Source organism: Sinocyclocheilus anshuiensis, unplaced genomic scaffold (genome assembly GCF_001515605.1).
Source record: "Sinocyclocheilus anshuiensis isolate Anshui unplaced genomic scaffold, SAMN03320099.WGS_v1.1 scaffold1632, whole genome shotgun sequence".
NCBI classification, from domain to species: Eukaryota; Metazoa; Chordata; class Actinopteri; order Cypriniformes; family Cyprinidae; genus Sinocyclocheilus; species Sinocyclocheilus anshuiensis.
This window is the reverse complement of record NW_015558674.1, coordinates 986,347-1,002,029: the sequence shown is the minus strand read 5'-3', so window position 1 is coordinate 1,002,029 and position 15,683 is coordinate 986,347. Positions and strand designations below refer to the sequence as shown.

The window sequence follows — 15,683 nt, the reverse complement described above, 5'->3', positions numbered from 1 at the left end:
AATGATTTCTGAAGATCATGTGACACTGAAGACTGGAGTAATGATGCTGAAAATTCAGCTTTGATCACAGAAATAAATGATATTTTAACAGATTTTCACATAGAAAACCATCACTGTTTTTACTGTATTTTTGATCAAATAAATGCAGCCTTCTCTTATAGTGAAAGTCTTATAGCACCACTATAGCAATTGCATATTTGCCTCCATAAAAGGTGTGTGGTTTGTGCATGTGGATGGTTTACAGCAAAGCTCTAAAAGGGCAGTTCATTAAAGACATTCAGGCCAAATTATATTCAGTATTGATCAGCACTGAGCATTTCCATCAGTCCTCTATGCTTCTGAATGCTGCTCACGTTGATAAACTGCCCATTGACTGTTTTTTCATCTTTATCTCCTCACAGATTTTCCGTCGAGCTGACAAAAACGGTGAGTGTGACCTTTTTCGATGTCACTTTTAAAGTGTTTCTCTTGTTACTTTTGCACTGCGGTTCAATTGGAAGTCTTATTTCAAATTCAAATCAATGAAATTAAAAGCATTTTTTCTATCTTACTGCTTCGTCACTGTAAATAAATAGTTTGCACAGTGATTTTGCGAGAATATCCTGATGCATTGGTTGACAATCTCTCTGGGTGTGCATGAATTTGAATAAACGAGGTCAACATTGTCTCAGGTGTTTCTCCTAAGAAAAGGAGACGTGAGACACAACGACACAAATGAGGCAACAAAATGCATGTGAATAGCAGCTCAGATCATTTAATCATGAAAGAAGTTCATATTGAGATCTCAACATTTACATTTATGCATTTGGTAGAGTCATCCGAAATCGCATACTTCCCTACTATTTAGTAGGCGAAAACAGTATGTGACAAAAGAAGAATGTCCGATTATTTCACAGTAGTCATAAAAGAGTAGACAAAAAGTACCCGGATGACCTACTACTTCCAGCGTGATTCTGAAGTGATTCATCAGCTCATTTGCATTTAAAGACATGCACGAATGTTTTTGATTAAAAAAATTTCATTTTTAGCATGGTATAATAAATAATCTGTGGGTTATTTTAAGCTGAAACTTCACAGATACATTCTGGGGACTCCTGAGACTTATATTACATCTTGTAAAAAGGGGCGTAATAAACTCTCTTTAATCTTGGTGTTGCTGGTGGAACAGAAGCAGATCTTCTTCAGACTTTTGATTGCTTCTCAGACTTGAGCACAGTTTGAGACACTGTTGAGATCTTTATTTGCCTCCCAGTTAATCTTATTGCTGTCTAGGATACTACTGCGATGTTAATCAGGTCACATCCTTCTTTCCTATGGATAATTTGGATGCTGAACTGAATTTGCTTTGTAATTTCTGGGAATGCTAATATTGCAAAAAACTTTTCATTTTTATTCAGAATGCATAATATCAGTGAGTGTTTGAAGCCTCAGAGTAATCAGAGTCCCTCAGGCACATGTGCGGGTGGCCCACTGGTTAATCTGAGCCAGAGCCAATGGCCAGCCTTTCACGAAATGCCTGTTTATTCTTCAAAGGCCTGTAATGCACGAGGAGGGAGAGGGTGAAATGAACAGAACGATGCACTGTCCAAACAAATCAGAAATGAGTGGCTGTCACTGGGGCAGCACAGTCCTTTCAGAGGTCATTATCATTGTTCCAGAATGCCAATTACCTTCTTGCCACTTCAATCATGCTCCCATTATTGCCAAGGACCGAGAGAAATAGAACGAGAAGTGGAGTGGGAGAATATAAGAGAGTCAGAGAGAGAAAGAGAAAGAGCCTGCGTTTGTGCTATGAAATGCCAAAATTAATGGGCTTTACTAAGGCTGCATAAATATTACTATTGCTCATAGTGAGTGAGTGTTAGTGATTTGAACAGACCTCTAACATTACATGTTAGCTTTGCATTTCATTTCACTTGCACAAAATGCGCAAAAGAGGTGGAAAAATCCCACAGATGTACATTGAAGGAGGGAGCTCATACCAGAATATCAGAGAGTTGAGATTGGACCACCTAGCAAACAATCAGAACACCTTAGTGACCACCTAGATGACCCTAGCAACCACTTTGGACAGCATAGCAACCACCTAGAACATCATTGGACCCACCTATGACACCAGAGCAACCACCCACAATACCCTAGAAACCTCCTATGACATCTTAGAAACCACCTAGGGCATCCTAGCAACCATCTAGAACAGTGTTTCTCAACCCTGGTCCTGGGTGCCCCCCAGCACTGCACATTTTGTGTGTCTCCCTAATCAAACACACCTGATTCAACTCAATAGCTCATTAAAAGAAACTCCAGGACCTGAAATGGGTGTCAGATAAGAGAGACATACAAAATGTGCAGTGTTGGGGGGCGCTCAGGACCAGGGTTGAGAAACACTGATCTAGAACATCATTACAACCATCTAGGACACCATAGCAACCACTCACAACAACACCCTAGCAACTACCTACAGCACCATTAGCAACCACCCACAACACCCTAGAAACCCTAGAAACCACCTATGACATCTAGCAACCACCTTCAACACCCTAGAAACCACATAGGGCATCCTAGCAACCATCTAGAACATCATTACAACCATCTAGGACACCATAGCAACCACCCACAACACCCTAGCAGCTACCTACAGCACCATTAGCAACCACCAACAACACCCTAGAAACCACCTATGACATCTAGCAACCACCTTCAACACCCTAGAAACCACATAGGGCATCCTAGCAACCATCTAGAACATCATTACAACCATCTAGGACACTATAGCAACCACCCACAACACCCTAGCAACTACCTACAGCACCATTAGCAACCACCCACAACACCCTAGAAACCCTAGAAACCACCTATGACATCTAGCAACCACCTTCAACACCCTAGAAACCACATAGGGCATCCTAGCAACCATCTAGGATGGTTACATACATAACCTGAGACATTTTTAAACATCTCCCAAGTTGAATTTGAGTTGCATTTGATCAGCCAATAACGGATCAGAAAGCGTTGATGCAGTGAGCTGTTGGTGTCAAACTAGAGCGCGGTTGCTAAGTAGAGCATTAAGTTAGACGAGTGGGAAATAAAAACAGTTTGGCTGCTATTCTCCTCTCGAGAATAAACTGAGCTTTTAGTCGAGCTTCAGCTCTTCAGTGAGGATTTTGAGCTCAGCGACTTGAAGGGAGATTATTTAAAGATTAGAAGCTGAGTTAAAACCAGCCCATCCTGCCTCACACTAACCTAGTTAATAAACTCTCTCCCACAGGCCTGTGATAGCGAAATGATGTATGAGTGGATTTGTGCCGGTCCTTTCTAAAGCCAACTTTTCTGGGTTGTGTTTGTTAAACTTCGAAATTTCACTTTGAGGAAGGGATTATACTGATTAGGGCTGCATAATTATTATTTTACTTTTTTTGTGTCATTTTCATTATTTAATTTAATATTTCTGTGTGGCTTTTATTTATTTATTTTGAATAATTTCAGTATTTCAACTTAAACTTGTTTTATTTCTGGTAGTTGCCAAGGCTACATTTCTAATTATCATTTTATTTAAAAAAAAAAATTTTTTTTAAGTTTTTAATCTAATATTTATATTTAATTTATTTTACTTTATTTCAGTTAAAGATAATTGTATTAGCATTGGCAAAAAGGCCTAGTAATAATTAATAATTTACAGAATTGTTTGAATATATGCTGAAACTGTATGTATTGTGTAAGAAAACTTATGGGCATGATAAGGGTTAGTTAGGTTATTTAAACTTTAAAGCATCCATCAGTGGCAGATTTAGACCATTGCTTGTTGTTTTAAATGCTGTAGTAACCTCATAGTAAAGTAGTTAACAGTTATGTGTAATTGTATGTACGTTCAAATAGTTGCTGGTGTTTTTAGAGTCACTATAAGTCAGTTATTTTAACTTCATGAGTTAACATTCATCTGCAGACCAAAAACTGCTCAACCAATGGTATGAGTTTGGGGCGGAGCTATTTGTTTGAATGACCAATGACAGACATGGAGCAGGGTAGAAGGGGCAGTACTGTTTGTGAAACCTGTTTGAAAACAGTCATTGTTTTGCAGTTTTGTTTGCTCCAGATTTGCAATTACACGCTGCAGCTTTAACCGCTTCAATATTCTGGTTGTAGTTTTAGTTCTTCTAACTGTGTCACCCCACAGTCGTCTGTGTTACGTAACAGAAACGTATTGCCTGAAAGAAGGTCAGTTTCAGCATCTGCCTGAGCCCATCACTGCTGGCAAACAATGACAAATGGCACGTCAAGTGTGCCTGATGGCCCCTTCGGCAGGGCCCGAAAAACTGGAGCTGTCAGCACAGACACACAGAGGGAATGAGAATGTGGGGGAATGTAACGAAAAAGGCCTAAGAGAGACAAAACAGACTGTGAACGCCCACAGCGACTGTCTCTTCACATACAGCCACCGCATTTCCCTTCTGCTCTTCTGCACCTTCCTTCCCCAAATCAGGCGGATTGCAAATGTTCTAGCTTTCTGTCTGTCTGTATATTCATCATTTTTCTATCCTTTCTCATCCTCTTCCTGCTGTCTCCCCTCAATCCCTTCTTTATTCCTCCCTCTCTCAGTGTGTGTGTTCCTGTTTCTCTCGCCACTCACACAAACAGACAGATTGGGTCGTGTTTCAGAGTGTTTGTCTGCTCACGTTGCATCTGTTGACTCAATCTGACGGTGTTGCTGGTAGAATTAGCGGTGGAGAAGTCCTCTCAGAACTGGAGAGGAAAGATGAGTGTGTTTATGAGGATGCAGAGGCTAAAAGCAGGGGTGTGCGATACTGACAAAAAAAATGATATTTTTTGGGATAAATAATTCTGATAATGGTCATTAAACAATATTTTGCTGAGTGTGTTTTTTGTGCTGGTACTTTAACTGATTTAGGCCTGACATGGATATGATACGAAAACTGCCAGTAGGTGGTGGCAAATCCCCGTCTTAATGAGTGATTCATTGAATCATTCATTCAAACGATTTGTTCAAAATGGCTAACGATGCAAGTGATTGTCATAATGAATAGATCACTGAATCACTGACTCAAATGATTCATTCAAAACGGTGGATTCATTTAGGCACAAAGCAAGTGGCTGTCTTTATGAATGGATCATTGAATCACTAGTAAGCAACCATCCAGAACACCATAGCAACATCCTTGCATATCAAGTAATATTAGTTTTTATTTTATTTTTGTACTATAGATTATTTTTTAAGCTACTGCCTTTCTTACCTTAGCTTGAATTGAATTATCTTTAAAAATTGCCCCTTTTTTAGATCTGTTCTGAGTAGTAAAGGTTATCCGAAAGCCATACTGAGATGAAAAATGACATGTGAAAACTGCAATTCTCCAGCGAGAGCCACCGAAAGAGAAAGAGCTTAAAGAAGCAGATGACTGGAGGTTTTGTGCTGAAATAAAGCATCGCCATGGCAGAAGCCAGAGACTGTCCGTCCTGTGAAATCCAAATCTAACTTTGTCTCTCTCCCGTTTCATGTGAAAGAATTTCCCTTTGAACCCCGACTTCAAAAAAAAAACTGTTTCTGTGTACAAAGAAAAGATAGTGTCTCTTTTAAAATGTGCTTTAACCTATTGAAATTCAGTCTTTTTTGCCACGCGTGGAAATAAAACTATACTTTAGGCATGAAATATTCACATGCAGTATCATCACTGGTTGTTGTTTGCAGTGTCTCGTTACTGCTGGGAAATTGTGTCACTCATACATGAATAATTATGCATCCAAAATGCTCATAAACTATTTAAATATCGTCATCTTGGACTTTATGTTTAATACATGCATTTAAATAGCTTTAAATTTGACCAGCTGCTGCTTATTTATTTGGACACACTCTTGAAGATTTAGTGAAGCTTTGAGGTCATGTTCATGGGGAGATGAAGAATGAATTATAATTTTCTCTGTTTTATTCTGTCAGACCTCCATCGCACGGAATGAATGTCTTAGAAAGTCTCCTTCATACTGACATTCTTTCAGCCATTTCTCCCATTGTGACAGCAGTGAGATGTAATATATGTTTTAGCCTCAAAGAAACTCTTGGCAATTATTTTGGATCCATACAGCGAGGGACAGACGTGGGCAAGAGAAAAGAGCCGTTTGTCTGCTATTGACCCGCAGGGTAGGTTCTGGATGGACTGCTGGGTCGGTCCCTGGTGAACACCTGGTGACTTTTGACAAAATCGCTAATGGAGATTTTTACTCTTTTTAAAGGTATATTCAGCTCCAGGCCATTGGAGAGCAAATTTACCATTGTGAAAAATATTAAACTCTGGTGCAGAACAAAAATACCTGGTCATTTTGTTGCACCATGAAATAAAACTAAACTGTAAGTTAAAACAATAATTTAGCACAGCATCTTTGTGTGTTAATTTAGAATCAGATTGATTTTTTTTGTGTGTATTAAAGGAATAATTCACCTGCAAATGCAAATTTGCTGAATATGTGCTCACCCTCAGGCCATCCAAGATGTAGATGAGTTTGTTTCTTCATCAGATTTTGAGAAATGTAGCATTGCATCACTTGCTCAGCAATGGATGCTCTGCAGTGAATGGGTGCCGTCAGAATGAGAGTCCAAACAGCTGATAAAAACATCACAATAATCCACAAGTAATCCACACCACTCCAGTCCATCAGTTAACATCTGGAGAAGACAAAAGATGCGTGTTTGTAAGAAACAAATCCATTATTAAGACATTTATAACTTCAAACTGTTGCTTCTGGCTAAAATATGATTCCATAATCCATAATAATGCATCCTCCAGTGAAAAAGTCCATCCATTGATTTCCTCTCACATCAAAATTCAGCCATATATTTATTTAGATATTTTTTGGCTTGTAAACTGTGCTTGATCTGTGCAGATTTCTCTCCTGATTCAGACCAGATGACTTTTTCACTGAAGGAAGAAACATTATGGATAGAGGACTCGTATTTTAGCTGGAAACAAAGTTAAAAATGTCTTAATGATGGATTTTGTTTCAGCTTTTAACTGATGGACTGGAGTTGTGTGGATTACTTGTGGATTATTGTAACATTATGGATAGAGGACTCGTATTTTAGCTGGAAACAAAGTTAAAAATGTCTTAATGATGGATTTTGTTTCAGCTTTTAACTGATGGACTGGAGTTGTGTGGATTACTTGTGGATTATTGTGATGATTTTATCAGTTTGGACTCTCATTCTGACGGCACCCATTCACTGCAGAGCATCCATTGCTGAGCAAGTGATGCAAAGCTACATTTCTCCAAATCTGTTCTGATGAAAAAGCAAACTCATCTACATACTGGATGGGCTGAGGGTGAGCACATTTTCAGCAAATCTTCATTTTCGGGTGAAATATTGAGGGGCTAAGATAATGAAGGATGAATTTTGTGTTGGTACGGTGCAATGTCACAAATTCTGTGCATGTTTGCACAATGATTTGCATTAATTCCTTTAGTGAATTTAGTTTTAAAACAACCCAAAGGTGCATGCAAATAAACGGTGTTGTCAGTGTTTTAAAATGGGTTTTCTAAAACCCATGAATGTGTGAAAGTGCAGATGTGTGTGTGAGGGAAAACAAATTAGGCTTCAACAGAATAAATCCCTGAAGTAACTGTATCAGACGATGTTCTATCTCAATGCTCCACCCTCGCTGAAGGAAATGTGTTTGAAGCACAGCATGGGATGGGTGGGAAACGCTTAAGAAGATGCATTAGAGTCTGCTGACAACAACACAGAATAGCACATTAGTTTGAGACTAAATAAGGCAGAGCAGCAGAGAAGATAAAAGTCTCCTGAGAGCCGAACTGTTCTCTCCGGTGTCTCCATTAACCACAAGAGCTGCTATCTAGCAGTCTGCGGCAGATTGGAGCTCTTGCTGGACTTCAGATATCACTAAGAATTAAACTTTGACCTAGAATTGTCAGGTGATGTTAGGCAAGAAAACGTCTCAGGTTACGTATGTAACCCTAGTTCCTCGAGGGTTTTCTCACAATAGACAGACAACAATAAATATGACTGACACACACAGAGCGCTTCGCTGAATGACAGAAGCTGACGCTGGCTCCGCCGCACGTGCTTTTATAGCTTCCTGGTCATGACGTCATCCGCCGTGACGTCCCATTCAGCTATTGGACTGATTTCACATGTGATTCAGAGCGTGGGTCGCAGAAGGCGTTCCCTTAGCGTTTTCGACGCAGCTCGAGTTCCTGAAGAGTAACAAAGCAAATGTTAACAATCCATATATGACCAAACTCGAGCTTGATGTAGGATACATTCAGACCTAATCAGTGCTAATTTTCTGATTTTCATGCTTAAATCTGATTGAGGATGTATTAAATGTGGCCCATAGCATTTTAAAAAGCACACTTTAATCTGGCATGTTCATCATAACATCATATACAAATATTTTTAATATAGTTTGCATTTTTGTGTATATTGCATATTTTGTTAAATTAAATTATTCTTTTTTATTTAATTGTATGCATTAGTTTTAAAAATATAACTAATACTGGTCAATGCATGTGTCAATATTTTTTATGTACCGTACATAAAAATATATTTTTAAATATAACATTTTTATTTTTAGAATTTAATATAATTTTGAATATGTGAGATTTATTCAAAAATTACACTATTATTCAAAGGTGTCAGTAAGAGTTTTAATGTTTCTGAAAGAAGCCTCTTCTGCTCATCAAGGCTGCATTTATTTAATCAAATATTCAGTAAAAACAGTAAAATTGTAAAATATTATTACAATTTAAAATAACTGTTTTCTATGTGAATATATTGTAAAATGTAATTTATTGCTGTGATCAAATCTAAATTTTTCAGCATCATTACTCCAGTCTTCAGTGTCACATGATCCTTCAGAAATCATTCTAATATGCTGATTTGTTGATCAATAAATATTTTTGTGATTTTTTTTTTAATTTTTACATTTTATTGATTTATTTATTTTTTTAGGATTCTTTGATTAATAGAAAATTAGAAAGCGTTTATTTAAAATATAAATATTTTTAATGTAAATGTATTTGTCACTTTTGATCAATTTAGTTAATTTGCACAATTATTTGCATTAATTCCTTTAGTGAATTTAGTTTTAAAACAACAAATTTCTTTAAAAAATCTCACAAACCCCAAACTTTCAAATGGTAGCGTATAGTATTATATCACTTCTATCACTTTTGTGTAATATTTCATATAGTGCAAACAGATACATTTTTTATTTATTTCAATGAAACTAACCCAGATTGAAACTGAAAATTCAGTTGAGATCAGATGTGATTTTTGCCGTTCACACTGTTATTTAAAAACAGATTTACCTGTGTTGTAAATGAAGCCATTGTGTCTGATATTTGTGCATAATGCAGTTCAAAGCCCCACTAAATTTCTAGAGACTTACAGAAGTTCTCTGGAGAGAAAACTGCAATCTTTCTTTCCGTTCTGAAAGTGCTGATGTTTCTTCCAGCATAATTCAGTTTCTGGTCAAAACATTGTTTTCTTCTTAAGTGCATCTTTGGGTGGTTGGTGTGTATTTTAATTACCCAAAGATGGAGAATGAAGAAGGTGGCACTATTTGGCTCTGAAGCGGAGAGTCTGATCAGTGATACCGTCTGTTGTGAAGAGACTGAACACAGATGGCCGTCAGATTTGCTCTTGAATTAATTGGAGACGTTGGACAGTGTTCTAATGCATTGAATATGTCCACTGCCGCTTCGAGCCTCTGGTGTAATTAAGTATCCATTTGGCCACAAAAATGTAGTTTTCAGCTAAAAACCACTTTCATGTGTGAGTAAAATTGCAGATTTGTGAATCAGATGTCTAGCTGATGAGTGCAAGAGTTTTATATCGACTGTATCTGTGATTTTTAAGGTGGTAGTTTTCTTTCCTGTTTTATCGTCCACCAGGTGCAAATCACGAGTCCGAACACTTACAATTTACTTTTTGAGCCATTTTAACAGAATCAGTCTAATTATTGTTCTTTTGATTCATCCATAGTTGATGTCTAGATCAAAATGTGTGCTTTATAAGGGATGCTTTGAGTGTTTGACTTTAATTTCCGTTGTATTGTTGTTTCTCAAAGAGGAGTGAACTGATGCTCTCGTCTGATCTCTGGCCCTGGAGACTGCTTCTCATTGCAATCTCGCTTTGATTTATGCCTGAAACTTTTCTCTTTTCCAATATAAAAGTTCTCAGAGGTGCAAACACAGGTTACTGTATATATTGCTGTAGTAAATAACTTCCTCTGAATCTCAATCTAATCTTCTTTAACCCTTTAAAACCTACTGGATCGAATGTGATACATGAATTTCTAAAGCTCTAAATGATCAACATGCTGTTAAACCTGTTTCACACACAGTCTACTCAATGCTTTCTTTTTCCGTCTGATTGATAGTTTAGAGTTTTTTCTCCAGTCAAAGCTCTTTTTGTCTAATTGTACAAATGTCCAGCTTCAGCTTGTGCTTCACGTGTCTTTCTGCTGTCAAATCTTGACTGATTTTTATCAAGTAATCGTCAGAATAACTGCAGGAATATTTCCAGATGAACATTTAGAGTCTCAAATCTGATCCTCAGGATCTTTTAAGGAGCGTTTGTTTCCAGAAGCTTTACTTTCACTGTTCCTCAGCGGAGGAATGATCTTCACAAGCCTCCAGAACATCTCATGTCTTCTGAGGAGCCTTTATTTCTTCAGCTCTCAATCACTGCATTATATGTTTGGATCATTTAAATACTAAGTCATATTATTGGAGATATAGAGTGACGACTGATATTTATATGCATTTTTACTGTTATAAAGACCTCATTCATTTACATTACAAGCAGAATTAGAATGTCATCTTACTTTTTGGCAGTATAAAGATTAGAAAATGCACCAAATGCATTGCAAATTGCATATCTGAATACAATTGAGGTGTTTTTTCTCCTCGAGTATGAACTCCATATTTTCACTATATCTATATATGTGACCCTGTCTGTGAAATCCAGGCTAAAGTCTCTAAATCTACTTATGAGATAACAAGCATCAAAGTTTGATTTCAACCATTAATTTCACAATGATTTCAATCTTTGACATGGCAATATTAAAGATTTAAAGGTTATGTTTTAACGGAATGTTCTACATCTTTATGAAGGATGATTTTATGTAGAAAACAGTAAATCACAAAAAAATTACTTTAGCTGGGTTTCACAGGCAGGGTCACATATGAGCCATAAAACCCTGATTTCTGATGATACCTAACAAAAAACGCAACGTATGCAAACTTTTTTTTTTTATTTAGTCTAAAGGTTCAATGAACGGTTCCCTTAGAAAACTAAATAATAAAAAAAAAAGACTATTATTTCATATGTCAGTCTTAGCAACTGCAAAGCTACATCACGGCACCATGGCATCATGTTTGCACATGCATTATTTTTTTGCACACCATTTTCTCTTAGGCTAGTTGATATTGGCTGTTTTAGATCTTATGCCAGAGTTTTCCTCTCACATTCACGTTGTGAAAAGCCAAGCCTGACATTAAGCTGGAGTATCATCAAACCTCAAATGCACAACTGGAGGGCTAAAAGAATCTCTGGTGTCTTTCAGGAGGCTGGTAAATGTCAGAGAGCCGAATGCTCAGCGACGTGTTCAGGGAAGAAGTGATTTAGACGATCTGTCAGCCATGAATGAGTGCTGTCACATATAGCCGTGTATATTTCTCTTTGGACTCTTGATGGATGACGCATTCTCTACTTTACCTAATAACAAGAACAGATGCACTAACAGGAGACAGTAGTTCACGTATCAAGGTTGATCTACGACATCTGCCGTCAGTAAAAAGCATTGCCAGGTGTTCATCTGACCTAATAAAGACACTCGTCATGGGCTGAGGAGACTGTATTTCAGACGGGGTAAATGAGGCTATCTCAACCTCCGGTCCATTCGCTGACTGTTTGATGTATTTGAACTGGAAAGATCTAGCTAACATTGCAAGCTCCAACTAGACTACATCACAATTTTTCAAGAGTCAAGGTGCACAGGTTCATTCCAGGCCATCAGGAAATCAAATGTATTTAATATTTAACTGTTTATTGAAATCTGCATTACTTTTGCATGGACACATTTCCACAATTAATTGATATTTTATGTACACAGAGTATTTTAGTTAAACCGACTCCTAAACATCAAGTAAGAGCAAAACAACCTGTGATTGGTCACTTTGCATGTTTCTTTCTGTCTAAATGGGTGTTTTTTTGTCAGAATAAAATGTCGACCATTTCAATATGCACTTTTCAGTATGCAGCGTGAAATTTATGTATTGCAACTCATTTACAAAACTCAATGCTATTTTTCTGGTGCAATAATGCACTTAAACCGCATTACTGTTCATAGAAGGTCATCATGGCAGCAGTAATTCATTAAATGATGATCAAATTATGTAGAAGAGTGTTATAGTTGCATCTATCGAGATGCACAGTGTAGTCAAGGACACTTTCTGCATTGTAAGATCAATTCAAGTGTTTTCGTGATGCTGTACAGTCACATTAAACTCATCTGGTTGTTGCATAACTCCACAAGGTACTGGATTGATATTATGAACAATGAGTGAAGAAGAACTAATTTCCAAAGTATGCAAGGTTCGTGGCATCAGATATTTAAAAGATGCAGTTTTGTTTGAGGAAATAAACTAGATATGCACAAGCAACTGTTTATTGAAATCTGTACTTATTACTTTCGGATGCACACTTTGCCACAGTTTATTTGATATTTTATGTACTTGTAGTAGACAGATTTTTTTTTTAAGTTTAAAAGTTAAACCCGCCCCTAAACAGCACGTAAAAACAAAACAAACTGTGATTGGTGGCTTTGCTTGTCCATCAGCCAGTCTCTTCCTGTCTAAATGGGTGGTTTTTGTCAAAATAAACTGCGGTGTGGACCATTAATGTTGATGATAAAACATTTTTATAAAAAAAAAAATGTATTCTTATTTTGATTTATATTTTATTAGGGCATTTCACTTTGTTTGAAGTTTAAATAGATTTAACACATCCTTAAACATTACTGAGAAACAAAGATTTCATGGGAGCAACATACAAACACGGATGCATATGTAATTCTGTCATTTATTTGCACTAAAGACAATTTTTTATTTAAAAAAAAAAGTGTTTCTAAACTAGTTCTTCGTGAAGTATTGACATAGGATTTGTGTTCTAAAGTTAAACAGAAAAATAAATAAGGTAAAAAAATCCTTGGATGGAAACTTGGTAACAGATGCGATTGCTGATTCTCTGAATGCTTTCCTCTTGTGTCTTCTTGCAGATGACGGGAAGCTGTCCTTCGAGGAGTTCAAAGCATACTTTGCAGATGGGATACTGACAACCGACGAGCTGCGCGAGCTCTTCTACTCCATCGATGGACGGCAAACAAAGTATATACTTTAACCATAAGATTTATTCAGTAACTACTCACAATGCAGTTTAAAAGACACGTAATTATTTTCAGTGCAAACATGCCTGATAATCCACCCCCCTCCCAAAAAAAACACGAATGTGTATTTTTCAACTTCAAAATATAATATATAAATTATTATATATTATATTATATAAATAATAATATGATTATTTTTTATTATATTAATTATATTATACTAATTGTTATATTATATTTATTATTAGATTATTTTGTCATTTATTTATTTGTTTATTTATTTTGATGGCAACAGTTTGCAATACACATTATGAGATAGCCACTATGCTAAATAATATAGATTTATGCAGATTATCTACATCTTTCATTTTCTCATTTTATAATCCAAATGCAGGACTGTGATATTTCCTTCAATATATATATATATGTGCTTAATAATTAAATATACCATTACTGTTTATAGAAGGCTGGCGGTAAACAAAATATTATTTAAAAATACCTTTATGTACATTTTTATTGATCATGGCAGTAATACTTCATTAAATGAGGATCAAATGATGTAAAAGAGCATTATAATCGCATCTATCCAGATTCCCGGTGTTGTCCAGTACACTTTCTGAATTTTCAGATCATTTTCGTGATGCTGTACAGTCTCATTAAACTCACCTGATTGTTGCATCCTCCACAGATGACCTGCACTAATTATTTATGCCTTTTTGCATCGTTATCTGATTTGCTTAATTCCTTTAGGGAATCAGGGGCTAAAACAACGCAAACAGAGCGTGCAGTCAGTGGGTGCAGTTCATACTTCGTCAACTCTCCCTGCAGTTTAGCCCTTGAGTTTGGGTGACCTGTATCCTTGGCAACCTTACATTTTCGTTTCCTAATTAGTCGCCTTTCAGAGAGGCGTGATTATATTGCGCCGCACGCCGTTGCTTTCTGAAGCATCTGTAACGAAAACGAACAAGCAGCCGAACGTCGATGCGCAGGAGGATCAAAGTATGACCCGAGGTGGCTTGTATGAATCAAAGCATTGAGAACTGTGTTCCAAGAAGCCAAAGCATCGACAGAACAAAGCTGCAGATTTGACTCCACAAAGAACCGCATTGCAGAGCTGCGACACGCACATGCACACACACACACATACACACACACACACGCACACACATATGCACACGCACACACACATGCACACGTACACACACGCACACACGCACATGCACACAGAGGCACACACACACACACACACACTCACGCACACACACTCACGCACACACACTCACGCACACACACTCACGCACACACACTCACGCACACACACTCACGCACACACACTCACGCACACACACTCACGCACACACACTCACGCACACACACTCACGCACACACACTCACGCACACACACTCACGCACACACACTCACGCACACACACTCACGCACACACACTCACGCACACACACTCACGCACACACACTCACGCACACACACTCACGCACACACACTCACGCACACACACTCACGCACACACACTCACGCACACACACTCACGCACACACACTCACGCACACACACTCACGCACACACACTCACGCACACACACACACACACACACACACACACACACGCACATGCACACAGAAAGTTTCAAGCTTAGATTTTCCTCTGAAAGTGGAGCATAGTTCTGCAGTCAGTCAGAATGGTCACTGCGTAATTACTGCATTCAGATGCCCAGAGTAAATTAGTCTAGAAGAGTTCATCTAGAAGGAGTCTAAAATAGGTCTGCTCCATTCAAAGCATGCATCTCGAATCTCTTTAAACAGCTCCCGTCCTTTCATTTTCCTTTATACCACAGATAAATGCACCTGCTGGAATTTGTGTTAGTGGACACGAATTAGACAAATCAGTCTCAAGCGTACTTTTAGAAACTTTAAATCTAAAGATTGTGAGATTTTACACATGTAACCCATATGCAAATGTAATGTATGTACATATAAAATTTCCATTTATGAAATATATTCATGTGAAGTAAAGGCATATGAAACCTACTAGAAACGAGAACAATTTAATTTGTTAACATATATCTAGCCCATACAAATACATATATCCATCCTAAAGCCAGTCAATACATGTTTATATGAGTAAATATAATAGACATGTTTTTAGAAAATGTATTACAGTTCATGTTGTTTTAATTAAGTTTCTCATATATATATATATATATATATATATATGTGTGTGTGTGTGTGTGTGTGTTTCTTAATCAAATG

General features: G+C 37.3%; 1 protein-coding gene across 1 annotated transcript in view; it reads left to right on the top strand.

The window, feature by feature from the left end:
• The first annotated feature begins 233 nt into the window (after window positions 1–233).
• The window catches only part of LOC107681272 (N-terminal EF-hand calcium-binding protein 1-like), a 34,338-nt gene continuing 18,888 nt past the window's right edge, over window positions 234–15,683 (top strand). Inside the window, exons 1-2 of the mRNA XM_016477522.1 lie at window positions 234–426; window positions 13,308–13,416. Of these exons, the coding sequence (XP_016333008.1) occupies window positions 234–426; window positions 13,308–13,416 (302 nt within the window). The remainder of the gene's footprint in view (window positions 427–13,307; window positions 13,417–15,683) is intronic.